General features: G+C 37.4%; 1 protein-coding gene across 3 annotated transcripts in view; it reads right to left on the reverse strand.

Annotated features, from left to right (window-relative positions):
- Window positions 1–26,820, reverse strand: part of LOC101837173 (contactin-associated protein-like 3) — a 148,897-nt gene that overhangs the window by 31,801 nt on the left and 90,276 nt on the right. For 2 of the 3 annotated variants that reach the window (XR_005881046.1, XM_040756164.1), the window contains exons 9-13: window positions 24,748–24,891; window positions 21,637–21,808; window positions 20,680–20,786; window positions 7,325–7,444; window positions 1,884–2,084 (exon numbers count right to left, since the gene is read on the reverse strand). Coding sequence is in view for 2 of the 3 variants with exons in the window: in XM_040756164.1 (XP_040612098.1) it covers window positions 1,884–2,084; window positions 7,325–7,444; window positions 20,680–20,786; window positions 21,637–21,808; window positions 24,748–24,891 (744 nt within the window). In the remaining variant the exon portion in view is untranslated. The remainder of the gene's footprint in view (window positions 1–1,883; window positions 2,085–7,324; window positions 7,445–20,679; window positions 20,787–21,636; window positions 21,809–24,747; window positions 24,892–26,820) is intronic. The other variant, XM_040756165.1, reaches the window with a different exon arrangement.

Consider the following 26,820-nt stretch of genomic DNA (forward strand, 5'->3'; position numbering starts at 1 on the left):
ATATAGTAGATAACAGCTAATTAACAATACTATATCAATGAAGTACTGGGTGGATATAAATTATGAGTAAATGAAGTTAAATAGTTGCAAAGTAATAAGATACAACAGAGAGTATTATCAATGAGGTAGATTCATGCTATTTGAAGATATACATAAATTAGTTACAAAGTGTAATTCATGTCCAAAGATAATCAATTCAAAATTTAAAAAGTCTGTTAAAAGAGAAAAAGAATGGAGGAATATCCATGTTCACAGAGAGAAAAACCTTATTGTATTAAATTATCCCCAAAATCGTCTTTAGATTGAATACAATCTTTGTCCAGATACTAAGATATCATTGTGGATATTGACAGACCCATTCTAAACTATACAGAAAGACAAGAACTCAGAATATAGAGTACACTAGTGTAGCAAATAATAAAAAACCTAGGGACAGATATTGGGGTTTAAGGTTCAAGTTGGAGATCAGAGAAGCAAAGCAGTCAGGATGATGGGCATGAAAGAATATCCATTTGGAGCTTGCTTTCAATGTGGCAAAGTTAGCCACTGGGCAAGAGACTTCCCTTGTCTCAACTGCTGACAGCATGCTGTCCAAACTGGACAAGCAGGGCACAAATGAAGTATACTGTTGAACTTTGCCGAGACAAGGTAGGTCAATCCTTCAAAACTTCTGCTTTACAGAACTCTTTCAGATAATCTAGGCCTGTAGACCAAAGATGGATTGCCCCAAGAGTGCAGAGGAATCTTGGGTGACTGTCCCCAGGCAGCCAGCAGTCTCTGTCATTTCTATAGTTTTGGAAGTTGTTTGTTCTGCACTTCTTGTTTACTCAGGTAATATTTTATCCTTCTTGGGTCTCTGATGGGTATTGAAGGCTAGCTAGTTATACCATTTTCTTTGTTACAAAATTCAGAAAAACCTTACAAATTAGATGTAAAGTATGTAAGGTGGAGAGACATAAAAACTTAAGTTGTTTATCTAAGAAGATGTTTTAAGACCTAAAAGGGTATTTTTAGGCTTATAATAAAAGTTATGATAGTGGTTTAGGTATAAAACTTTGAACTTACCGAGATAGGAGAGACAATAGATAATTTTTTTCTGAATTTACCAAATACAAAGGAATTGGACGTTGTGAATGTAATTCTTACCTAATTGTTCTTTTGTATATAGTTTTATTGTGTTAGAGTTAAAACTGTTCCTTTTTATTTATACAGTACCTGATAACTGTTCTTATTGTATATAATTTTACTATGTTAGAGTTAAACCTCTCCATTTCATTTAGACAAAAATGAGGAAATGTTGCAGGATATTTTATCACACTATGAAACTCTGAGTCTGTGTTAATAAAGTTAACCTTGGATCAGGGCTGGAGCCATTGACTAGTTCACAGGAATTTTCCTTAGTGAGGACAGAGGGGACAGGAATACAGATAGGGAGATGCACAGGAAGGAGCAGGGATGGCGTTAGAGAGTGGCTTTTATTGTTTGTTTTTGTTTAGGATAGGTGGATAGACACTCTCTTCCTGTGTCCTTGGCAGAAGGTCAGCTGGTTGCTTCTTGGATTCTTTGTTTTAGCAGTTTTTCACTCCAATGTCTGACTCCTGAGTCTTTATTGGTAAATAGAACAACTTAGGTAAAAACAACAGATTGTTAACTTTTAGAAGCCTGTTCTTTTCTAATGAGATACAGAAAGGGGATGGACCTGGAGGGGAGGAATTGGGAGGAACAGAGAGAGGGGAAACTAGAAGATGGCAGGGGTGTTCTTTACTGCTGTTTGGTTCAATCGGGGTCTGGTTTGGAACTAGGCAAGTCTTTGAGTAAGCTCCCGGTAAATGACCTTGGCCCTTTTGCTCCTGCACATGTACTGCATCACACTGGACCCTTACCTGCTATGTCTGAGAACCCTGAGGTCCTGCATTGTAGAACCACCTGTTGCTCACAGTGCTCTGCAACATCCACCACAGTCTGCAGCTGTGCAGCACTGGCAGCATAGGAGAAGGTTGCAGAACGCATGTGTCCTTCTGGGCCACCTTTGACTGTCACTGCATCAGGCCCTCTGTGCTGAACCACAGTCAATGCTGTGTCTGCTAAGAAGAAACCAGGCAAAGAGAAGAAGTCAATGGACTGCAGGGATGCTTACAAAACACAAACCAAAGGCATGTCTAATATAAGTTAACTTTTAAATGCTATTTGCATTCATGTGTGTTTTGTATAGCAACTTACAGGCAAAACCCAGTACTTAGGAATAAAATATCAGAAGACTGATGATTAAACTTCCATGATATTACATATCACATCTAAAGGCATATAATATGACTTTCTAGTTCTTAAAAGTATGTTTATAATACAAGAATGAGGCCAAATGATGTGAATACTTTACTTTCTCTCTCTTTTTTAGTTACATTTTCCTTATTTGTGTGTCTGCTTTTTTCACTAGATAAATTTAAGGAAGATTCATCGAGAGAGAGAGAGAGAGAGAGAGAGAGAGAGAGAGAGAGAGAGAGAGAGAGAGAGAGAGAGAGAGAGTTTCTCCCTCCCACATCACTGGAGCTACTGGTGCTGGGATCTGAACTCAGGATCTTTTACTAACTGAGACATCATCTAGGCCTACATCACAGTAATTTTAATAGCTTAATTCTCAGATATTCGTGAGACAAGTTGAAGAGTCTTATTATTCCTAACAAAACAAAATTGGGAGATGCCAGAGGAACAAAATCCAAGGTCTTCTGGCTTCTACACAAATGTGTATTCATATGCATATGCACCTATACACACACATGCATCTGTATCCACACAAACACAAACATGTTCTAAATATACTTATTTTAGTTTTATAAGTTTTAAAAACTGAAATAATTTTTTATGAGTTAACTACTCAACATTATCATGTTTCTCCTATCAACTAAATCAATTATAAAGGAGATAAATTGGGTAGTGAAGGTAGCCATGTGTTATTTATTTATTTATTGGTCATGGTCATGGTTTGGTGGTCTTGAAGATTTGATGTAACTGTTCCAGTCTTGAATTGTTTAAATGTAATAATAGAAAATATCCTTGGAATGCAGAAGGGGAGGACTTGGACTCTAGTTGTAAAACTGCCTTTCTGAAGAATAAAATGACAATGTGGGTACATAATGAGATGTGGATAATTATTTACAAATTTTCACTTAAATAATTACTGCTGTTGATACCATAGTCAGCAAGATCATAAAATATAGGAACTGTTTCCAGTGATACACATTAAAACATTAAGAATTTTGGAACTAGGATGAAATATGAAGAAGCAGCTAAATTGTGGGGAAGTATAGCATATTCTAGTGTGTTTAAAGTGGTTCTTAGAAATCTCTTCTTTTAGAATCACGAAGAAAATTTTCTCTATTATTAACTATGATAAGCTGGTCAAACTTGTAACAGAAAAAGTTCACAATGATGGGGTCTCCCCAGAGTTTTAACTCTCAGACTTGTTCCCTCTGAGTCTCTTGAAGTGTGCCTCCACTTGAACTTTGATATTTCTACCCTGGCACTTGTTTCTGCTGTTCTTGGTTATCTGTTCAGCCAAGCTTCTGCCTGTATCTGCTTCTTTGTCTCTTCCATTTGGTGGTCAATGGTTTTCTCTGTGACTTCATTTCTCTTATGGATCATTTTGTTTAGCCCTTTACTGGGTAAAACATCGATATAATTTCCAGGCTCCTTGGCGTGCGTGACAGAAGGCACTGGTTTTTCAAAGCTCTTACCACATAACCACTTTCAAATTTCTCGAACAGTATTTTGCCTACTGACCTTTAAAAAGTTGCTATTGCCTTATTTGTATGTCTTTAAATTATTTTATTGACTATAAGCAGTGTGACCTCTAGCTTCCTCATCTTTAAATTATGATTTTCAAAATTTTTCTTGGTTTGAGCTTTCTGGGTACTTTGATTTTGCCAGGATTACTTTATGGAAATGACTTGACTGAAGACAAGATAGGGTACAAAGGACTTCTGGGAAAAGCTGCATTTTGTTTGACTGTTTTATCATGGAGTTCTGATGATAATTATTATTTTCAACACATTTCTGCACAGGTGGTTCTGAATCATCTGAATTTCCCTTGTTTTAATATTCTTTTTTAATTTAAATTAGAAACATGCATGATTAAAATGCCAATCCAGCTCCCGCCTTGTCCCTCCACCAGCCCCCCCCACCCCCAACCCAATCCACACATCATTCCCCAGGGAGGGTGAGGCCCTCCTTGGGGGGATCTCCAGAGTCTGTTATTTCATCCAGGGCAGGACCTACGCCCTTCCCCATGTGTCCAGGCTGAGAGAGCATCCCTCCATGTGGAATGGGCTCCCAAAGTTCATTTGTATGCCATGGTGAACTCTAATCTACTACCCAAGGCCCCAGAGATTTCTGATGCCTCCTCACTGACACTACATATATTCTTGGAGTCTGGATCAGTACCATGTTGGCCTCTGGGGTTCAAGAGCACCCCCTTGTCCAGTCAGGTGTCTTTGTGGGTTTCACCATCATGGTCTTGACCCCTTTGTTCATCACTCCTCCATCTCTGTCACTGGGTTCCAGGGGGGGTCAGTTCAGTGTTTAGCTGTGAGTATCTGTCTCTGCTTCCATCAGTCACTGGATGAAGGTTCTAGGATGTTATATAAGGTAGTCATCAACCTTATCATCAGATAGTGGCTATTAATGTAGTCTCTCAGATATTACTTAGTTTTCCAGTTGGTGTTATCTTTGTGGATCTCTGGAAATCTCACTAACATCAGCTCTCTCCTCAAACCTATAATGACACCAACTATTATGGTATCTCTCATCCTGCTCTCTTCTATTCTTACCCCAACTCAATCTTCTTCTGCTCCCCATGTCTTCTACACTCCTCTTCTCCCCCTCTCTTTTTCCTGATTCCCTCCCCCCCTCCCCCCATGTTCCCAATCTGCTTAGGAGATCTTGCCTCATTATACTTCTCTGGGGTATAATGCATATCTCTTGGGAACCTCTCTGTTTCCCAAACTCACTGGCCCTGGGATTGTAGGCTGACACTTCCTTGATCCATGTCTAAAATGCATATATTAGTGAGTACATACTATGTTCGTCTTTTTGTGACTGAGTTAACTCACTCAGGATGCTTTCTTCTTGTGCCATCCATTTGCCTGCAAATTTCAAGATTCTATTGTTTTTTTCTGCTGAGTAATACTCCATTGTGTAAATGTATCACATTTTCTCTATGCACTCTTCAGTTGTGGGGGCATCTAGGTTGCTTCCAAGATCTAGCTATTACAAATAATGCTGCTATGAACATAGCGAAATAGATATCCTTGTTGTATGAATGGGCATCTTTTGGGTATATGCCTAAGAGTGGAATTGCTGGGTCTTATGGTAGACTGATTCCCATTTTCCTGAGGAATCTCCATACTGATTTCCAAAGTGGCTGTACAAGTTTGCACTCCCACCAGCAATGGACGAGTGTTCCCCTTTCTCCACATCCTCTTCAGCATAAGCTGTCATTGGTGTTTTTGATTTTAGCCATTCTGACAGGAGTAAGATATCTCAGTTATTTTGATTTGCATTTCCCGAATGGCTAAGGATGTTGAGCACTTTCTCAAGTGTCTCCTAGCCATTTTAGACTCCTCTATTCAGAATTATCTATTTATTTCTGTACCTCACTTTTTAATTGGATCCTTTGGTGTTTTGGAGACTTGCTTCTTGAGTTCTTTGCAAATTTTGGAGATCAGCCCTCTGCCAGATGTGAGGTTAGTGAATATCTTTTCCCAATCTGTGGGTTGCCTTTTTGTCTTCCTGACTGTGACCTTTGCCTTACAGAAGCTTCTCAGTTTCAGGAGGTCCCATTTATTAATTGTCGATCTCAGTGTTTGTGCTACTGGTGTTATGTTCAGGAAGTGGTCTACTGTACCAATTCATTCAAGGGTACCACCCACTTTCTCTTCTAAGAGGTTCAGTGTGGCTGGATTTATGTTGAGGTCTTTGATCCATTTGGACTTAAGTTTTGTGCGTGGTGGTAGACATGGATCTATCTGCAGTCTTCTACATGCCAATATCCAGTTATGCTAGCACCATTTGTTGAAGATGCTATCTTTTTCCATTGTATAATTTTAGCTTCTTTGTCAAAAATCAGCTGTTCATAGGTTTGTGGATTAATCTCAGAGTGTTCAATTCGATTCCATTGGTCTACCTGTCTATTTTTGTGCCAAGACCAAGCTGTTTTCAGGACTACGGCTCTATAATAGAGCTTGAAGTCAGGAATGGTGATTCCTCCAGGCGTTGCTTTGTTGAGCAGGGTTGTCTTGACTTTCCTGGGTTTTTTTCATATAAAGTTGAGAATTGTTCTTTCAAGGTCTGTGAAGAATTGTGCTGGGATTTTGATGGGGATTGCATTGAGTCTGTAGATTGCTTTTGGCAGGATTGCCATTTTTACTACATTGATCCTACCTACCCAAGAGCATGGGATATCTTTCCATTTTCTGGGGTCTTCTTTAATTTCTTTCTTTAAAGACTGAAAGTTCTTGTGATTCAGGTTTTTCACTTCTTTGGTTAGTGATACCCCAAGGTATTTTATGTTATTTGTGGTATTTGTAAAAGGTGATGTTTCTCTGATTTCTTTCTCAGCCCTCTTATCTTCTGTATACAGTAGGGCTACTGATTTTCTGAGTTGATCTTGTATCCTGCCACTTTGCTGAAGGTGTTTATCAGCTGTAAGAGTTCCCTGGTAGAGTTCTTTGGGTCACTTATGTAAACTATCATATCATCTGCAAATAGTGAAAGTTTGACCTCTTCCTTTCCAATTTGTATCCCCTTGATCTCCTTTTTGTTGTCTTATTGCTCTAGCTAGAACTTTGAGTACAATACTGAAGACGTATGAGGAGAGGGGACAGCTTTGTCTTGTTCATGATTTTAGGGGAATTGCCTTGAGTTTCTCTCCATTCAGTTTGATGTTGGCTGTTGGTTTGCTGTATATAGCTTTTATTATTTTTAGGTATGTTCCTGTTATCCCAGATATCTCCAAGACCTTTACTATTTACATGCTATTTCAAAGCAATTGTAAAAATATGTAAATCTTATAATCAAAGTTTCATATTTATTGTAATAGATATGAATATTTGATTGTGAGAAGTGTGGGGACAATAAGGATGACCTGGTATGGCTTTTGATTTTGCCTATGTAAAATTTTATTTATGAAAAATTAACAAATACCTATGCAGTATTTTTACTCAACATTATACAATTACCAATAATATTGTCAACTGAGTAGATTGTTGAATCTACTCTGATTCCGATTCCATGTGTAGCTGCTATACAAATCTAAAGACTACTAACATACCTGTCATATTGCAGTACACATGGAATGGTGCCAGTGGTCCACTTCCATCTGCATCAATGTAGTAAATCCCAGAAGGGCTTCCTCTGTGCCTGTGAGCTTCACAAGACTGTTCGTAGATGGCTGTAGGGAAATACCATCCATCAGAAATACAGTGAATCCCTCAAAAATTCCAATTACTGTCCAAAAGGCTTCCATTTCTAAATTATAGATACATGAACTGTATGATTCAACATGGTTTTCATTAATATATGTGACATTATATCTGATAAGATAAACAGTAAAATTTAAAATTAAGGGAGAGAAAGAAGAAAAGTATCAAACTAAGGAAGAAATTAGAAAGAAGGAAATCACCAAATTAAGATAAATTTGTGTCAATTTTGTTAGATGCTACTAAATAATTGTTATATATTTCTATTTTTAGTAGAAAAAATAGTGTGTCAGTTATTAAAAATGAAGTTGCCCTACTAGGTAAGAGTACTAGCACCTAGATAAAAATCCAGGTATCACAGAACATTCCTATAACTCTAGTGTTGTATAGGGTGGAGGTGGGAGGATCAATGGGATTTGATGGCTACCAACCTAACTCTAGGTTCAGTGAGAGACCCTGTCTCAAGGAAATAAGTTGGAGAGAGACAGAGTAGACACCCAACATCCTCTTCAACATCCTTTTCTGGTCCTTGTGCGCACACATAGGAGAGAGTGCACATGTGTGTGCATACACCACACCACACACACACACACACACACACACACACACACACACACACACTCAAACACATGATGGAGGTTACACTAGGAATGTGATATTGCCTTCAATAGAAAACCATTTGTTAACATATAAGGATTCTAATCCCTCTGTGTACATGTTTTCTTTCTTTTGCTTTTAAGTTAAGGATGAATATTTCGAATCACAACATTAAAGACTTAAGAGGTATTCTAGAGAAATTGCAGCTCCCAATCCTATGTGTTCTTGATTCATGATTCTGTTCAAACACATGGCAATTATTCTTCAGAACTAAGTACTAAAACTAAAGGAAGAAATTTTACTCTAACTGTAATAACTTAAAATTTGTCAAATATTAGTTATAACCTACCCAAGTAATATGGTTTTATCCAACAAATACACTGTAATAAACCTTTAAAATAATTCAGTATATCATTTGCTTTAAATGAACATTATAAAGATACAAAAGCAACTTATAAATTAACAATAAAAACAATTAAGTTGATTCTAAAAGGAAACCTTATTAAACATTTTACAAATGAAAATCATAATTCAAATTCAAAACAGGTGAGAAAAGATATTCATGAAAATATCGTTGATGTTCATTTATTGCATGAAATTGAACATTTTAATTTGTGCATATAAATATCTTACTAAGATATGGGATTCTTAACTTTCAGCTTAAATTCCAAAGTTAGATCAGCAAGGTGACATGCGACTGACAGAAAAGACCTACTCAGTGAAACTGAGAAAGCATATAGCTCCTTGGAGAAGGTACTAGATCAATGTCAATCATAGTGACTCCTTTCTCTAGAGCCTCAGATATCAGTCTTTTGTTGTGTCAACAAGTTCAGTCTGGCCTTTGGGGACCAATCAACTAAGCAAATGAAACGTGACAAAATATATTGTAAAGAGAATGGAGTACATTTATATCATTATCATTAAATTACATTGAATTTTCTACTTTTGCTTTCATAAATTAATTCAAAAGTACTTTAAAATGCTCAAGGAAAACAACAAAATTTGTGTAATATTGTCTCAAAATAACTAAAATGAGTTCAGATCATCACCAATCTACCTAAGATTTATCTACATTTGAACTGGGCTGTAGGCAACCCCAATTGCCTTGGAGCATAACTAACCTTTACAGACCTTCTGAACAACAACTCTTTCCCCCAAACTACCCAGATACCTCTGTAACTGTTACCAGAATCCTTCTTGCAAAATTATAACATCAAACATAATTTCTACTAAGAAATAATAATTCCAAAACTTTTTTGGTTTAAGACTGGACATGCAATTGCCCTTTAATAGAACTTTGGAAAGCATTTTCAAGATTGCTTTTTTGGATTGCAACCCGAACTGTTTTCACATAAATGCAATTTTCTTTTATCTTGATTAGACTGATTTTATTCTTGGATTTTAAGAAAATTCAAAGGAAAGCTATGGGGGTTATTTTTCTCCCATTTCATAAAATAAAATATTTAGGGAACTTTTTATTTTTTAAAAATTGTGTGTACAAGTGTGTCTATGCATACGTACATGCACATATATGTGCATCTATGTACAAACAGAGGACAACTTCATATGTACTTCCTTAGGTACCAACCACAGGCTACTTTTCTTGAGACAGGATTTCTAATTGGCCTGGAAATCACCAAATAGGCTGGACTGGTGGGTCAGTGAGTTCCAGGGCTATTTCTGCCTATTCAGTACTGAAATTACAAGTACAGGATACCATGCCCAGAATTTTACATTGGTTCTGAAAATTAAACTCAATTCTTCATGCTTACAGGACAAACACTAAACTGAATGAGCCATCCCGTCAGCCAATAACACTGCATTTTATTTGTAGTTTGCAAGAATAAATTTTAACTCTGAACAACTTTAATGTAAACAATATCAATTGTCACCAAGAATGGCCCCAGAGTACAATGCTCACATCAGCAGTGTTCTTTCAATAAAATTTATAGGTTGGAACACAAGTCAAATGGATTTCTGCTTTGTCACTATTTTTTCCATTTGTGTGCATTTTATTGTGTAAGTACCTATACGTGTCCAACAAATTTATACCCATAGTTAGAGTTGTAGGCTTAGCTAGAGAAAAAGTGTCAAGGAGAATGATTAGAAGTTTTGTTTCTGAGTCCCTTGACTTTTTAAATGACAAAGAATACATGGATTAGTTGTATGGCTATCCAAAGCAAAAATTACCACTTATGAATAAGTCTCAGGCTACTAAGGGGTTGCTGAAACCCTGCTTCACTTGGTATATATATTTGAAAACCTTAATCACTAAAACACATAATTATCAAGAATATTATTAGATCATGTTAAAATTTAAATATTTCCCTTTTTGACCTTCTGTTATTTTTGGAGGTATATTTTGATGCCATGCATAGTCAGACATTAGCAAAACTAGTTCATGAAATGGAGTATATAAGGGAAAATGCTGGGTATGGAAGAAGGTACAAAGGAGTTAAGGAAAGTATCAGGATTTGATGTTCAAGATTATGCTTAGAGAATAGAAGCCTTGTGGAAGTAGAAGATTCAATCCCCGTGGCAGATCTGTGAGTTACTCTGGTTTTAGAATAATTCCTACAAAAATTAAGACTCTTAGAAATAGAAGTCATTCTAACCCAAAAGGCATGTTTGACAAGTCAGTGTGCAGGGAGGTTGGGGGTAGATTGTCTTCTCCCTTGACAGGCTCATGTAGAACTTCATTTCTGGTAGCCCACGGTTCTTTTCTAATTTCACTTGTGTCTCTAAGTGTAGATATAGCAATCCATATTCTGACTCCCCACTATAGTTCTTTAAAAAAAAAAGAAAGTCAAGTAAATCTCATGGGGCTGTGAATCCCAGCGGGAGCATCAGGTAAACAGGCCAGCTTCCCGGCCTGTGTTCCAGAGCCTGCAGATCGCCTGGGAACTGCACAGAGCTCCCAATCCCGGCAGGAGCCAAGCACCCCAGACTCTAGATCTTCTCTCCCACCAATGAGTCCAGGAAACTAGAGAAGGCTGGGAGCACAGGGAAGTAGCTGTCCCTCTGGCATCATCAGGTAAACAGGCCAGCTTCCCGGCCTGTGTTCCAGAGCCTGCAGATCGCCTGGGAACTGCACAGAGCTCCCAATCCCGGCGGGAGCCAAGCACCCCAGACTCCAGATCTTCTCTCCCACCAAAGAGACCAGGAAACTACAGGAGCCAGGGAGACCAGGGGAGTAGCTGTTCCGGATCAGGTACAACAGGACCCAGCATAGGGTCCAGGGGACCAGGTAGGAGGCTAAGCGCCCCAGATTCCTGTTCTTCTTCTCTACCCACGGACCAGCATTTGGACAAGGTATAGAAGAACCACCAGATTACTGGACTTACTAGCACCCACCAAAAGGGAACTCTGGTCCCCAGACCAGGAAGGGGCTCTTTCTGCACCCACTAGAAGAAGAGATGGGAAAGAGACAATACAAAAATACAGTCAGCAACAGAAGAACAAATATGACACCGCCAGATTCTAGAGACTCCACACCAGCAAGACCCCAATATTCCAACGCGAAGGAAGCAGAAGAGAACGACCTTAAAAGCACTTTCATGAAAATGATAGAGGCCCTAAAAGAGGATATTGGAAAATCCCTCAAAGAAATGAAAGAAAAAACAAACCAAAAAATGCAAGAAATGGAAGAAAAAACAAACCAAAAAATGCAAGAATTGGAAGAAAAAACAAACCAAAAAAGGCACGAAATGGAAGAAGAAATGAAGCAAAAAATGCAAGAAATGGAAGAAAAAGCAAAGCAAAAAATGCAAGAATTAGAAGAAGAAACATACCAAAAAAGGCAGGAAATGGAAGAAGAAACAAAGCAAAAAATGCAAGAAATGGTCGAAAAAACAAAGCAAAAAATGAAAAAAATGGAGGAAGAAACAAACCAAAAAAGGCAGGAAATGGAAGAAGAAACAAAGCACAAAATCCAAGAAATGGAACAAAAAGCAAACCAAAAAATGCAAGAAATGGAAGAAAGAACAAATCAAAAAATTCATAAAAGGCAACAAACGGACGAACAGATAAACAGAAAATTGCAAGAAGCAATGCAAACGCTGCAAGGGTTGAAAACTGAAATAGAGACACTAAAAAAAACACAATCTGAAGAAAGGCAGAAAATAGAAAAGCTGGACAAACAGTCAGGCACTACCAATACAAGCATTACCAACAGAATAGAAGAGATGGAAGAGAGAATCTCAAGTGTTGAAGATACATTAGGAGAAATGGATTTATCAACCAAAGAAAACCTTAAATCCAACAAATCCTTAACACAAAACATCCAGGAATTATGGGGCACCATGAAAAGACCAAACCTAAGAATAATAGGTATAGAAGAAGGAGAAGAAATCCAGCTCAAAGGGGCAGAAGGCATATTCAACAAAATCATAGAAGAAAACTTTCCCAACCTTAAGAAAGACATGCCAATGAAGGTACAAGAAGCCTACAGAACACCAAATAGAGTGGACCACAAAAAAAAATCCCCTCGCCACATAATAATCAAGACCCCAAACATACAGAATAAAGAAAGAATATTAAGAGCAGCTAAGGAAAAAGGTCAAGTAACATATAAAGGCAGACCTATCAGAATTACACCTGACTTCTCCATGGAAACTCTGAAAGCCAGAAGGTCCTGGATAGATATTCTACCTACATTAAGAGACCATGGATGCCAGCCCAGACTACTATACCCGGCAAAGCTCTCAATCACTATAGACGGAGAAAACAAGATATTCCATGACAAAACTAGATTCAACCAATATGTGTCCACTAACCCAGCCCTACAGAAAATTTTTGAAGGAAAACTCCAACCCAAGGAAGCTAACTATAACCAGAAAAACATAAGCATTAGAGAATCCCTCTCTACCAACAGCCAAAAGAACAAAGGGGTGAAATTCCACCCATAATTCCACCAACAACAACCATCGCAAATCGAAGAAGGATGAGCAATCAATGGTCATTAATATCCCTCAATATTAACGGCCTAAACTCACCCATAAAAAGACACAGACTAGCAGAATGGATTCGAAGACAGAACCCTTCCTTCTGCTGCATACAAGAAATACACCTCACCCTCAAAGACAGACATTACTTGAGAGTTAAAGGTTGGGAAAAAATTTTTCAATCAAATGGACCCAAGAAACAAGCAGGGGTAGCAATCCTAATATCTACCAAACTAGACTTTAAAATAAAATCAATCAAAAGAGATGAAGGAGGTCATTACATACTCATCACAGGTGAAACCCACCAAGATGAAGTGTCTATCCTGAACATCTATGCCCCCAATACAAAGGCATCCACATTCGTTAAAGAAACATTATTAGAACTTAAATCTCATCTAAAGCCCCACACAGTTATAGTGGGAGATTTCAACACACCACTCTCACCACTAGACAAGAATACCAGACAGAAACTCAACAAAGAAGCAAAGGGTCTAATAGAAGTAATGATCCAACTGGGATTAACAGATATCTATAGAACATTTCATCCACATAAAAAAGAATATACCTTCTTCTCACCACCACATGGAACCTTCTCAAAAATCGACCACATACTTGGCAACATATCAAACCTCAGCAGCTACAAAAAAATTGGAATAACTCCATGCATCTTATCAGACCACCATGCCTTAAAATTAGAATTCAACAACAACACAAATTGCAGAAAACCTACAAACTCATGGAAATTGAATAATGCTCAACTGCACCATCCCTGGGTCAAAGAGGAAATAAAAAAAGAAATTAAAGACTTCCTCGAATTCAATGAGAATGAAGACATAACATACCCAAACCTATGGGACACTTTGAAAGCAGTGCTACGGGGAAGTTCATAGCACTAAGTGCTCACATGAAGAAACAGGAAAACAGTTATACCAGAGAATTAACATCACAGCTAAAAGCTCTAGAACACAAAGAAGCAAACTCCCCCAGGAGGAGTAGACGCCAGGAAATAATCAAATTGAGGGCTGAAATCAACAAAGTAGAAACCAGGAAAACAATACAAAGAATCAATGCAACGAAGAGTTGGTTCTTTGAGAAAATCAACAAGATAGACAAACCTTTGTCCAAACTTACCAAACAGCAGAGAGTGAACACGCAAATTAACAAAATCAGAAATGAAAAGGGGGACATAACAACAGACTCTGAGGAAATCCAGAGAATCATTAGGTCATACTTTGAAAACCTGTACTCCACAAAATTCGAAAATTTAAAGGAAATGGATGACTTCCTGGACAGCTATCATTTGCCAAAACTAAATCAAGAACAGATAAGCAATTTAAATAGACCTATAACCCCTATGGAAATAGAAGCTGTCATCAAAAGTCTCCCAACCAAAAAAAGTCCAGGTCCAGATGGCCTCAGTGCAGAATTCTACCACAAATTCAAAGAACAGCTTATACCAATTCTTCTCAAAGTGTTCCACACAATAGAAGCAGAAGGGTCTTTGCCAAACTCTTTCTATGAGGCTTCAATAACCTTGATCCCCAAGCCACACAAAGATACAACCAAGAAAGAGAACTTCAGACCAATATCCCTCATGAACATTGATGCAAAAATACTCAATAAAATACTGGCAAATCGGATCCAAGAACACATCAAAACAATCATTCACCACGATCAAGTAGGTTTCATCCCAGGGATGCAGGGATGGTTCAACATACGAAAATCCATCAACGTAATCCACCATATAAACAAGCTGAAAAACAAAAATCACATGATCATCTCACTAGATGCTGAAAAAGCCTTTGACAAAATCCAACACCCCTTCATGATAAAGGTCTTGGAGAGATCTGGGATAACAGGGACATACTTAAACATAATAAAAGCCATATACAGTAAACCAACAGCCAGTATCAAACTAAATGGACAGAAACTCAACGCAATTCCTCTAAAATCAGGAACAAAACAAGGCTGTCCACTCTCTCCATACCTTTTCAACATGGTACTCGAAGTTCTAGCTATTGCCATACGACAACAAAGGGGGATCAAGGGGATACAAATTGGGAAGGAAGAGGTCAAACTTTCACTGTTTGCAGACGATATGATAGTTTACATCAATGACCCAAAGAACTCTACCAGGGAACTCTTACAGCTGATTAACATCTTCAGCAAAGTGGCAGGTTACAAGATCAACTCAAGAAAGTCAGTAGCCCTACTATATACAGATGATAAAAGGGCTGAAAGAGAAATCAGAGAAACATCACCCTTTACAATTGCCACAAACAACATAAAATACCTTGGGGTAACGCTAACCAAACAAGTGAAAGACCTGTATCGTAAGAACTTTGAATCTTTAAAGAAAGAAATTAAAGAAGCCCTCAGAAAATGGAAAGATCTCCCATGCTCTTGGATAGGTAGGATCAATGTAGTAAAAATGGCACTCCTGCCAAAAGCAATCTACAGATTCAATGCTATCCCCATTAAAATCCCAGCACAATTCTTCACAGACCTTGAAAGAACAATAATCAATTTTGTATGGAAAAACAAAAGACCCAGGATAGCCAAAACAACCCTGTTCAACAAGGCAACGTCCGGAGGCATCACTATCCCTGACCTCAAGCTCTATTATAGAGCTATAGTCCTGAAAACAGCTTGGTATTGGCACAAAAATAGACAGGCAGACCAATGGAATCGAATTGAAAATCCGGGTATTAACCCACACACGTATGAACATCTGATCTTTGACAAAGAAGCTAAAAATATACAATGGAATAAAGAAAGCATCTTCAACAAATGGTGCTGGCATAATTGGAGACTGGCATGTAGAAGAATGCGGATCGATCCATGTTTATCGCCATGCACAAAACTTAAGTCCAAATGGATCAAAGACCTCAACATAAATCCAGCCACATCTGACAGAGGGTTGATCTCCAAAATTTACAAAGAACTCAAGAAGCAAGTCTCCAAAACAGCAAAGGACCCAATTAAGAAGTGGGCTGCAGAACTAAATAGAGAGTTTTCAATAGAGGAGTCTAAAATGGCTGAGAGGCACTTGAGAAAGTGCTCAACATCCTTAGCCATTCGGGAAATGCAAATCAAAGCAACTCTGAGATACCATCTTACTCCTGTCAGAATGGCTAAAATCAAAAACACCAATGACAATTTATGCTGGAGAGGATGTGGTGAAAGGGGGACACTCCTCCATTGCTGGTGGGAGTGCCAACTGGTTCAGCCACTTTGGAAAGCAGTATGGAGATTCCTCAGAAAAATGGGAATAAACCTACCACAAGACCCAGCAACTGCACTCTTAGGCATATATCCAAAAGATGCCCATTCATATAACAAAGATGTCTGTTCCACTATGTTCATAGCAGCTTTATTTGTAATATCCAGAACTTGGAAGCAACCTAGATGTCCCTCACCCGAAGAGTGGATAGAGAAAATGTGGTACATCTACACAATGGAGTACTATTCAGCAGAAAAAAATAATGAATCATGAGATTCGCAGGCAAATGGATGACACTAGAAGAAACCATCCTGAGTGAGGTAACCCAGTCACAAAAAGAGAAACATGGCATGTACTCTCTCATATATGGATTTTAGACATAGATCTGGGGAGTGCCAGCCCACAATCCTATGGCCAGAGAGTCTGGGAAACAGAAACTTAATTTACTGGCTGGTTAAGTACTGAGCTGAACTCAAGAAAGCCAGTATCAGAGAGGGAGGACTGATGATCAAAGGGATTAAGACTGGGCTGGTTGAACCCCCAGAAACAGCTGACCAGACAAAGGTTAACTCTTGAATCCCAGGCATCAGCCTGGGAAGCCAGCATGGGACTGATCAAGACCCCCTGAATCTTGGTGTCAATGAGGAGGCCTAGGTAATCTATTGAGCCTTGGACAGCAGATCAGTACCCATCCCAAGTATACACACGGTCTCTGGACTCCCATAGAACAATGTGAGGTGCACTCTCACCCTGAACTCTTGGGGAAGGGTCTAGGCCCTGCCCTATATGAAATGACAGACTATGGACACCCCCATGGAGGGCCTCACCCTCCCTGGGGGAATGAGGGGATAACGGGGGGGGGATGGGGGGAGGGCACGGGAGGAGGGGAGGGAAAGGGAGAGGGACCTCGTACTGACTTGAGAAGCAACCTTGTTTCTTATCTAAATTTAAAATGGAAAATAAAAAAAAATATTAATAAAAAAAAACGTTGAAACTGTAAACAAGCCCCAACTGAATGCTTCCTTTTATAAGAGTTGCCATGGTCATGGTGTTTCTTTACTGCAAAAGAATACTAAGACAATGTCTTGAAACACTTTCATAAAGAATTCAGATGAGTGAACTGTTACTAAGGAGATATTCATAGAAACATCATGGAAATGTGTGGGGTTATTTGTAATTCCCAGAACAAAGCTTTACCTATGTTAGAGATTCTATAAGGCTAACAGATTAACTGTAGAATGTTGGAATGCTTCAGATACAGCACTAGTGCTCAAATCGTCCTGGGCAATCTAATCTTTAGTCTCTAATAGCCATTTTTCCTTATCTGATGAGTATCAGGTAAAATTGGAATGCCACTAACTTCCATTTGCTCCAAAGCTAACAATGATATCAGGTAATACTTGAAAGCTTTAGCAGAGATTGTCCCACTTTGCTAAACTCACCTATCTGATTTTCCAAAAATATGTTTGAAAAATTCCTTTATTTATGATTTCCTTTTGTTCTACAAGTATAAAAATTCACAAAACTGTTTCCATATTGGAAAATGTTATTGGGATGCAAGCTGACTCTGATTCCTGGGCCATGGTTACTCGTATTTACTTCAAGAATAAGCTATCTCCTATTCCTTTTGAGACAAGAGATAATTTTTTATTGGTAACAGAAAGAAAAATATTTGTATTTCATTTTATGTTTATGGGTGTTTCCCCTGTACCCATATCTATGCACCCCATATATACCTGGTGCTTCAAGAGGTCAGAAGAGGGAATTTAATCCCTTGGAACTGGAATTTTGGATGTCTATGAGAAGCCACATGAGTGCTTTGAACTGAACACAGGTCATCTGGAAGAGCAGCTAAAGCTCTTAGTCACTGAGCCATCTTTCCAGCACAGGAAAAATATCTTAAAAGTAAAAGAAAATATTAAAACAAGTAGAAAAAATGAGGTTTTAGCTTATGCCATGTTCTAATTATTAACTTAACAAGCTGGTGGTTAATAAAATAATCTGGACTTTAAGCAGAGGGATTCTTCAGTAAAGACAGACTACTTTAGTAATTTTTTCTTAAACGTATTTTATTTTGTGTGTTGAGTATGTACCACATTGTGTGTGCAAAGGTCAGAAGATGACTTGTGAGTTGGTTCCCTCCTTCTACCCATGCAGGTTCCAGAAAACTACTTTACCCACTGAGTCATCTGGAAAGTCCAAGGTGGATGATTTTTAATAAGGAGAGACAGTATAGAAGGCCATCTTCTAGAAATCTCCCATTGCTATGTCCATCAAAAGCACAAGTGAGGTTGATTAAAACAGGCTATTGAGATCAGAACTATACCTGCTCTAGCCACTCCATTTCACAAGCATCTTCAGGCTTCACCCTCAAATACAACACAGAGGCGAGAAACTCTAGCCCTAACCCAGTTCTCTAACCGTAACACTTGAATTCAAATGCAGAGGCAGGATGCCTCTGAACCTTGGTGTTCATGTAAGTAATATCGCCTGTCTAGAAGTAAAAAGGTACCACAACATAAACTCATCAAAATAGATTAGGCCTATTGGGCCAAATGGTATGTTAGACTCATATTAGAAAAACGGGGCTTGAAAACTTTGATATCCCTGGCTAAGGGAGGACGCAATATTTTCACATGGACCCCACAAAGAGGAGGATTCTTAAGCGTGGAGATGGACCACTACCTGGCCACTTGGTATGTGCATCGAGTGACCAATAAGCATAGAGCTGATAGGTCATTAGCTTATTTTGATGGAACCTACCTGAATCACTATCTGTCCATCCATTATCTCTTTGTTCATCTGGGCCTAGTCCTGCACCTAGCCTCTACTGTCCAGAGATGCTGTACCTTGTATTTGAAGCTCAACCAGAGCTTGCACCTAGCTTTTGAAGACTTTCAACAGCACTCTGTTGCATTCATTGTTTATTGATGTCATCAAAACATTCTGCATCTCTACAAAACCTCTGCCCCTGCCCCCAGTAAGGTATATTTGGATTTATTGAAGTTTGTTATGACATTTTAACCCCTTTGTAACAATTCTGTGACTTATAACATATATAGGAATATTTTCTGTTTGATGTGCAAATTAAGACTGGAATAAAATAACCTGTGTTTGCCAATAGTCAGATATCAAGGAAAATCAGGACTTTTTGCTAAACTTCAGTTAATGAAACCAATGTAGCTTGTGAGTTTACTGTTAGTCAATAATTTCCAATGAGGTAGAAAACCACAAATTTGTTCATCTGTTTCTGATGTAACACATCCCCGCATTCTGAGATTCCAGTTCAGTAGATTTGGGGGAGACCTGCGAGTTTATAACTGTTACAAGCTCCTAGTTGTTTCAGGTGCTGTTGTCTAAGGTTCACCTTTAAGGTATCCTAAAGTGAAGATTCTGGAAACAACTTCCTTAGCTCAAATTCTTACTGTGTCATCAACTAGCTGGACATTAAGCTGCATAACCTTTTTTTTTTCTCTTAGTTTTTACAGTGAAAGTAATAATAGTCTTTCATTCCTGAAGCTCCTCTGGAGTTTAAAGAGCTAATTCATGTAACTCACTAGAAAAAGACAGGCATATTTAATAACTCATTAAGTACAGATGTCATGATTCATTATCATCTCTACCAAAGAAAATCACAATTTAAGAGACTTTAATTGTCTCTTCTAAAACTTTACGGTGTAACACTTTTATCTAGTGCTTTTCTTTTTTTTCTTTTCTTTTTGATTTTTCAAGACAGGGTTTCTCTGTGTATCTTTGTAGACCAGGCTGGCCTTGAACTCACAGAGATCTACCTACCTCTGCCTCCTGAGTGCTAGGATTAAAGGTGTGTGTCACTACATCCAGTTTACAATTTATTTTATGAGATGAGGTTTCCCACTCAACCTGGAGATTGCCAATTTGTTTAGTCTGACTGGCAAGGGACCCTCTTGTCTGTGTCTCCCTAGCACTGACGTTTCAGGCAAACTGTCATGCCTATCCTATTATATGGAAGTGGGAATCTCACATCTTCATGCTTGCACATCAAGCACTTTCCTACCCAAGCCACCTCTCTGTTCTGTATCTTATTCACTGGACTTATTTTGTTATGAATGACAAGGTTCACTTTTACTCTGCTTAATATTATATGTGTATTCTCTGGCTGCCCTAGTATTAGGTGAGGTTAGGTGCTGAGGCTGTAGCTCAGAAGCACAGCGTTTGTCAACCATGCACAAGGCTTAGGTTTAATATGCAGCATCAAAGAAGCAAATACATAAATAAACAGTAAATAAAATGCTTAAAATAAACCAGACATTAGTTGGGTACTGCAATACTTATTCTGATATGTCTGCATGCTTAAAGATGTGCAGATAAACGTAACTAATGAACAACGGAACAAAATTATCAAAATATATAATGAAAGAACGAGGAAATCACAAAGACATGGGTATTGAGTTGTGAAGCTTACAGGAATGGCAGGTTGCTCCAATGTAGCCTGTGCCCTCACAGTCACAGGAGAAGGTGTCCCATGACTGGGTACATCCACCCCCATGCTCACAGTAGCTAGGCAAACACCTACAAGAAAACAAACACAATTGCTATACCCCTTGGCTAATCAGTGTGAAACAAATATAAAAATGGATTTGTAGCATATACAGAAAATTTAGTCTGACTAGTAAGTGCTGAGTCTGCCATCAAGATTTCTAAGAATAACAATAATTTTAGATAATGAGTTTTGATGCACATGAGAATTGAATTTTCAACATACCTTATTTTTCTATCCATAGTATCAAAACGCTAACAGTATGTGGTTAGAAAAAAATTATTTTATACATAAAGTGAAATGTATTAAAGCTCGATTACTACAATGTGGAAATTTTTAAAGAAAGGAGCAGCAAGAGAGAAGGAAAGAAAGGACAGGAAAGCTTTCTGTATTATGGCAACATACTTGAAAATTATTGAATAATTTTAAAGGCATATTGTTTAAGCAACCTGCTTTTAAAAGACAGTGCTGTTAAGATGTCAGTACTACTCAGATCTGCCTAATCTCATCTCAATGACCTTTTATTTTCTTCTTTTTTGCAAATCTGGAAAATCTGCCCTAAAATTTAGAAGAGTCACAAGGAACAGCCAAAACTACTAGGAAAGAAAGAACAAAGTGAGAACTTATTGTAAACATAGTGTGTCTTGTGAGTCATTGGTAAGATCTAAAAATTAAAAAAAATTAAAAAACATAAATAATCCTGAGACAGTTAATCAAAAATGGGAACAGCCACCCAGAATGTATCTCCTGATGAAGGTCTGTCATTTGAAAATATTGAGAGATGCAAAAGGGTTTTTCTAATCTTTGTTGTAGATATGACTATGTTATTTTCAGCTTTAAAGTTTGAAGAGACATGCTAAAATGATCCAGCAAGGCTCTTACCTGTCTATGATGCTGCAGGAGTCTATCTGGAGATCACTGAAGGCCCCCAGCACTCCCTGCTGTACTGCAATAGGATCCACTACTTTGTCACCAATAGAAATGAGTTCCAGGCAGCCCTGGAAGCCTCCAGAAGAACTTTCACATCCAAAACTAGAGCTGTTGTTGGGACAGCCTGAGTATGAGATGCAAAGACAGGAGAAAATTAGGGACCATTGCAGAACTGTTTGTCCCATAAGGACTGAAAGCTACATGACATCCTTGAGCAATGAACTTGGACCTGACCTGACACAGTTGCAGCCCTCATCGGAAGAGGGGGTAATCTAAGGACACAAATTAAAACTGATCAAAAGTAAAATAATACTAGAATCGAGGGTTTTAAAAACAGGAATAAATTAAGATAAAAATTAAATTAACAATTTGCATAGCCAGAACTGTTGTACATCCAAGTGCAGTTTGACTTCTTTTTTAAATCTTGTAAAAAATATTAATAAATTTTAGCATCATTTTGTATATGTGAAAGAAATGAAAATGGAGGTAAAATTATAATAGTTTAAATCAGAGGTCACCCTTAATTTAAGAGATGATTATTTCCTGAATCATGAAAAATACGATCTATAAAATGCAGCTGGGTACTTTAAAACATGTTTAATTTATCTAAAACATGTTAAATATCCACCAAGTTGTGTTTTTTATGTTATGGTTTATGTGCATTTGAAACTATTTAAAAAACATATTGTTTTCTGACTTGATAGAAATATTATTTTGGCCTTCTATTCATTTTTAAAATCAGTTGCTTTAATCATGTGTTAATCAAAAACTGTATTGTAATTTAACACCAAAAATACCACGAGGTACCACATGGTTAGAATACATGGTAGTAAATAAAAGTCAACAGTATGGAATATTCCATGAATATAAAGAAATAAAACAGATACTTGGTTATTTCTGATACTATAAGTAAAATATTAAGTTTTATCACACTCATCAAATCAGTTTCTGTTGAGTTACAAATACCAATACTTGTGACACAGTTTCTTTTTATTATATGAGTTTTTGGAAGTGCAGTATTTATATAAGAAGCATGAACATCAAATGACACATAACGGTACCTTGTGGAACAGGCCTTTAATCCCAGACAATACCAGACATTCAGGACACTGATTATAAGTTCAAGGTCTACCTGAGATGAACAGTGAGTGTAAGGCCATCTTGGGCAACTTAATGAGATATTGTTTTAAAGTAAAAGTAAAAAAAAGAAGTCTGAGGCTGTAACTCAGTTGTAGAGCAATGTTTTAGGCTCAAATACAGTAACACACACACACACACACACACACACACACACACACACACACAGAGCATGCCCACATACATGAGCAAGGGTGTAAGCAGTTTAAATTAAGCAATATTATCCCATTTAGTCCCAATATACAAAAATCTGGTGGCTTGAATATGTTGCCACCTTCTACTGAGCTGCAATATGTAACCTTAATGATAGCACTTTAATTCATATACTACCAAGTGAAGAAAAGGATAAAAATGCCTACTATATTTAAGGAAAGCAAAACTAACCATTTTAATGTGGCTTTCAATTGAAAGACATCTTCAGGATAACATGAGGTGTCTTTCTAAATCAGTAGTTCTCAAACTTCCAGTACTGCAACCCTTTAATATAGTTTTTCTTGTGATGAGCCCCAACTATAAAATTATTTTGTTGCCACTTCATAACTGCAATTTTATTTCTATTATGAATTGTAATGTAAATAGCTGACATGCAGGATATCTGATATTCAATCCTTGTGAAAGGATAGTTTAACTCCAAAGGGGTTATGACCCACAGGTTGAGAACCACTAATTTACATCAAGCATCTGGATATTTCAATAAATGTAGAAAAGCTGAAAGCATTTACTCTAAATTCTGGAACAAAACAAGGATGCCTAGTTTCTCGGCTTTTATTCAATACATTGCTTGATGTCTTGAAGAGGAATAAAATAATAGAAAGAAAATAGCTACAACAGGAAAGGAGGATGTCAGAATTTCCCTATTTTAAGATTATATGATCATTTGCCTCAAAGACCCTGCCAGAAAACACTTAGACATGACACATTCAGAAAAGCAGCATGATATCAAGTCAACATTTTAAGAACCAATATGCAATTACATATACCAATAATAAATTGGCTAAGAAAGCAATTAGGAAAAAATTTCATTCATAGTGGCTTTAAAAATACACACAAATAAACTTAAATCTAATCAAGGATGTGAAAGACTTCTGCAATAGTAAACCCTAAACAATGGAACAATTAAATTAGAAGAAAATACTGGTAGATGAAAAGGCACTTCCCATGCCCATGGACAGGGCTATAATGTGAAAGTGATTGTATCTATCATAAGATTTCATGTAAGACAATGACTTTGGACAATATGATTTGTTTGACATGTAACATGTACTCTTTCCAGTCAGCCCCTAATAACTCATGAGACACTATATTAATTATGAAACTGTTGGTCGTTTGCTATGGTTTCTTGCTGGCTAGCTCTGACTTAATTATTAACCCATAACTCTAATATATATATATTTTTTCTTTATTTCCCCCCATGGTCTCATCTTACTGAGAATGCCAGACTTGCACCCTCTCCTCCTGGGATCACATGGTGACTCTCTACTCTTGACTACATTTCCCAGAATCCTCCTCAGCTCCTAGCCCCACCTATCTTGCTTCCCTATTGGCCAACCATGCCTTATTTATCAACCAATAAGACAACATGTACACGGAAGGACTTCCCCCATCATTTGACCATCTAACTTTAGATGTATAACATTATCTGCTTGTTAATTATATTATAGTATTTGACATTTGAGAAATTTCATGTGAGCTATAATGTAGTTTCTTTTAATATTAAGTAGAATTAAGAAATATTGACATAGCAAACTAAGCTTTCTACAGATGTTCCTTATAGTATTGGAAATAAGAATATTTCTGTTCTAAAAAAACAAATTCACCTATAGAAGAAAGAAAGAAATTATTTCTTAGTATTCAGTTGATTTAAGTATGATAAGAGATCTATGGTGAAAGGCAGTGAAGATCAAATGGCCTGCTGTCTTCACTTACCTCCAAAATAGTAAGTATCACCTGAATGAATCCACACAGACACCAGAGTTTGAGCAGAGGAGTTGTCATCTACCACAAGGCTTAGATGGCTCCCCTTAGCAGACAAGAAAACTGAGTGCCACAGCCCATCATTCAGTACAGCACCTAGAAAAACAACTAATTACAGACAACTAAATTTTGGAAAACGTAGTCACTTATTCAAATCACTCAATAAGTAACAGAAAAGCACGATTTATGGGCAGATAGATTACTGTGGAAAAGAAATTAGCCATTTTTTTCTGCTGATGGGGGAAGTCCTTCTGTCTATATGTTTGTCTTATTGGTTGATAAAAAAGCACTGTTGGCCAATAGAAAAGCAAGATGGGTGGGACTATGAGTCGAGGAGAATTCTGGGAAATGTAGTAAAGAATAGAGGGTCATCATGTGATCCGAGGAAGAGAGGATGCATGAGGCTGGTATCCTCGGTAAGATAAGTCCTTGAAAAATATATAGATTAGTGGTTATGGGTCAATAATTAAGTCAGAGCTAGCCATTAAGAAACTATAGCTAAAGGCCAACAGCTTTATAATTAATATAGTGTCTCATGTGTTATTTGGGGTTGACACGACTTTGGGACCATGCTGGCAGGAAGAGTTATCGTAACATTCTGCAATGAGATGGATTAATTTATTATGGCAATGCCCAAGGAATACATTGCCTCCTCTAAAAAATCCTTTCAGAAAAGGGTAATAATTCATTTAAAGCCTCACCTTAAATTTAAAAGTCCTTACCAATGGAGTTTAAAATGCACTTTAGTTTAGTCCTCAAATGCAAAATTTACTGGCTTCACAGAATCTAACAGAAATAAATTACTTTGAAGAATTAGAAGAATGAATTTTAAAACTTGAGTCAAGGACAATTGTGTCGGGTTTTGAATGGGAGAGAAAGGTCACTGAGCTGCTCATGGTGGGAGGAAGGGGGGATGGCGTTCAGGCAAGCACTGTGCCTTTCATCAAGCAAGCTATTTCATGTCTGTTAATTACAGAAAACTGACAGAAAGGCAAAGTGATTTTTGTCCATACAAATGGAAATTATTATGCCTGTTAAGATACAATTGGTTGGGGAACTGATTTATATCTGTCTATAAATTCATTTCTGAATTACTTATCTGTCAATATGCATAGTGCTTTGAATTTTTCTTTTAACTGACTGTAACATCTTGCTGATTTAGTCATTAATTAATAAGATTTATTCATGTATTAGTAGTTCAAGTGTGTTGTATGAATGAACACAGTATGATGGATAGGTCTTACTGCACTTATTTTAAAACATCATTATTTATTATTTTATTTACTTTTTAAGATTTAGTGTGTGTGTGTGTGTATGTGTGTGTGTGTGTGTGTGTGTGTGTGTGTGTGTGTGTGTGTGTGTGCGTGCATGCCCTGTGTTTGGGTTGTGGAGGCCTGAAGCTGGAGTAACAGGCAGTTATGAACCCTTTCACATGAATGTTGAGGACTAAATTTAAGCCATCTGGAAAAACAGCAAAAACCCCTTATAGCTGAACCATTTCTATATGCTACTCTTTATACTAAAGAAAATCAGATTCAGTATAATCTATGAACATTTAAATTAGAAACTATTAATTAATTAAGCCATTGTTTGTAGTATAGATACATGTTTTAAACTTGTTTTCATATGCCCCTTTGCCAAGAACTATAACATTTTATATTCATAGACAAAATATCACTCTCACAAGGCTATATGAACTAAAGGAAAATGTTGGTTGATTTAAGATATTTATTCGATTTAATTAAAATTATTTTATAAACCAGAAATGCAGAAAATGCTTGCTCAGTACTTCGTTAAACCAAAAATACATAAAATACATCACTAATAACTACTGTAAAAAAAAGTCTTCAAAATGGATCAATGAGACTTCTGGTTATCTGTTTTTTGTAAGGAAGGGTTAATCTGATTGTATTAGGATATGAACCTTTTTCTTTGACAAAATTCCTTTTCAATAAGCTAAAGTGATTGAAGTAAATCTGTAGAAAGCAGGTAATGATGCATCTCATCCACAGCCAATGCACCCTA

The sequence above is a fragment of the Mesocricetus auratus genome, unplaced genomic scaffold, assembly GCF_017639785.1.
Source record: "Mesocricetus auratus isolate SY011 unplaced genomic scaffold, BCM_Maur_2.0 Super-Scaffold_100013, whole genome shotgun sequence".
Lineage (NCBI taxonomy): Eukaryota > Metazoa > Chordata > Mammalia > Rodentia > Cricetidae > Mesocricetus > Mesocricetus auratus.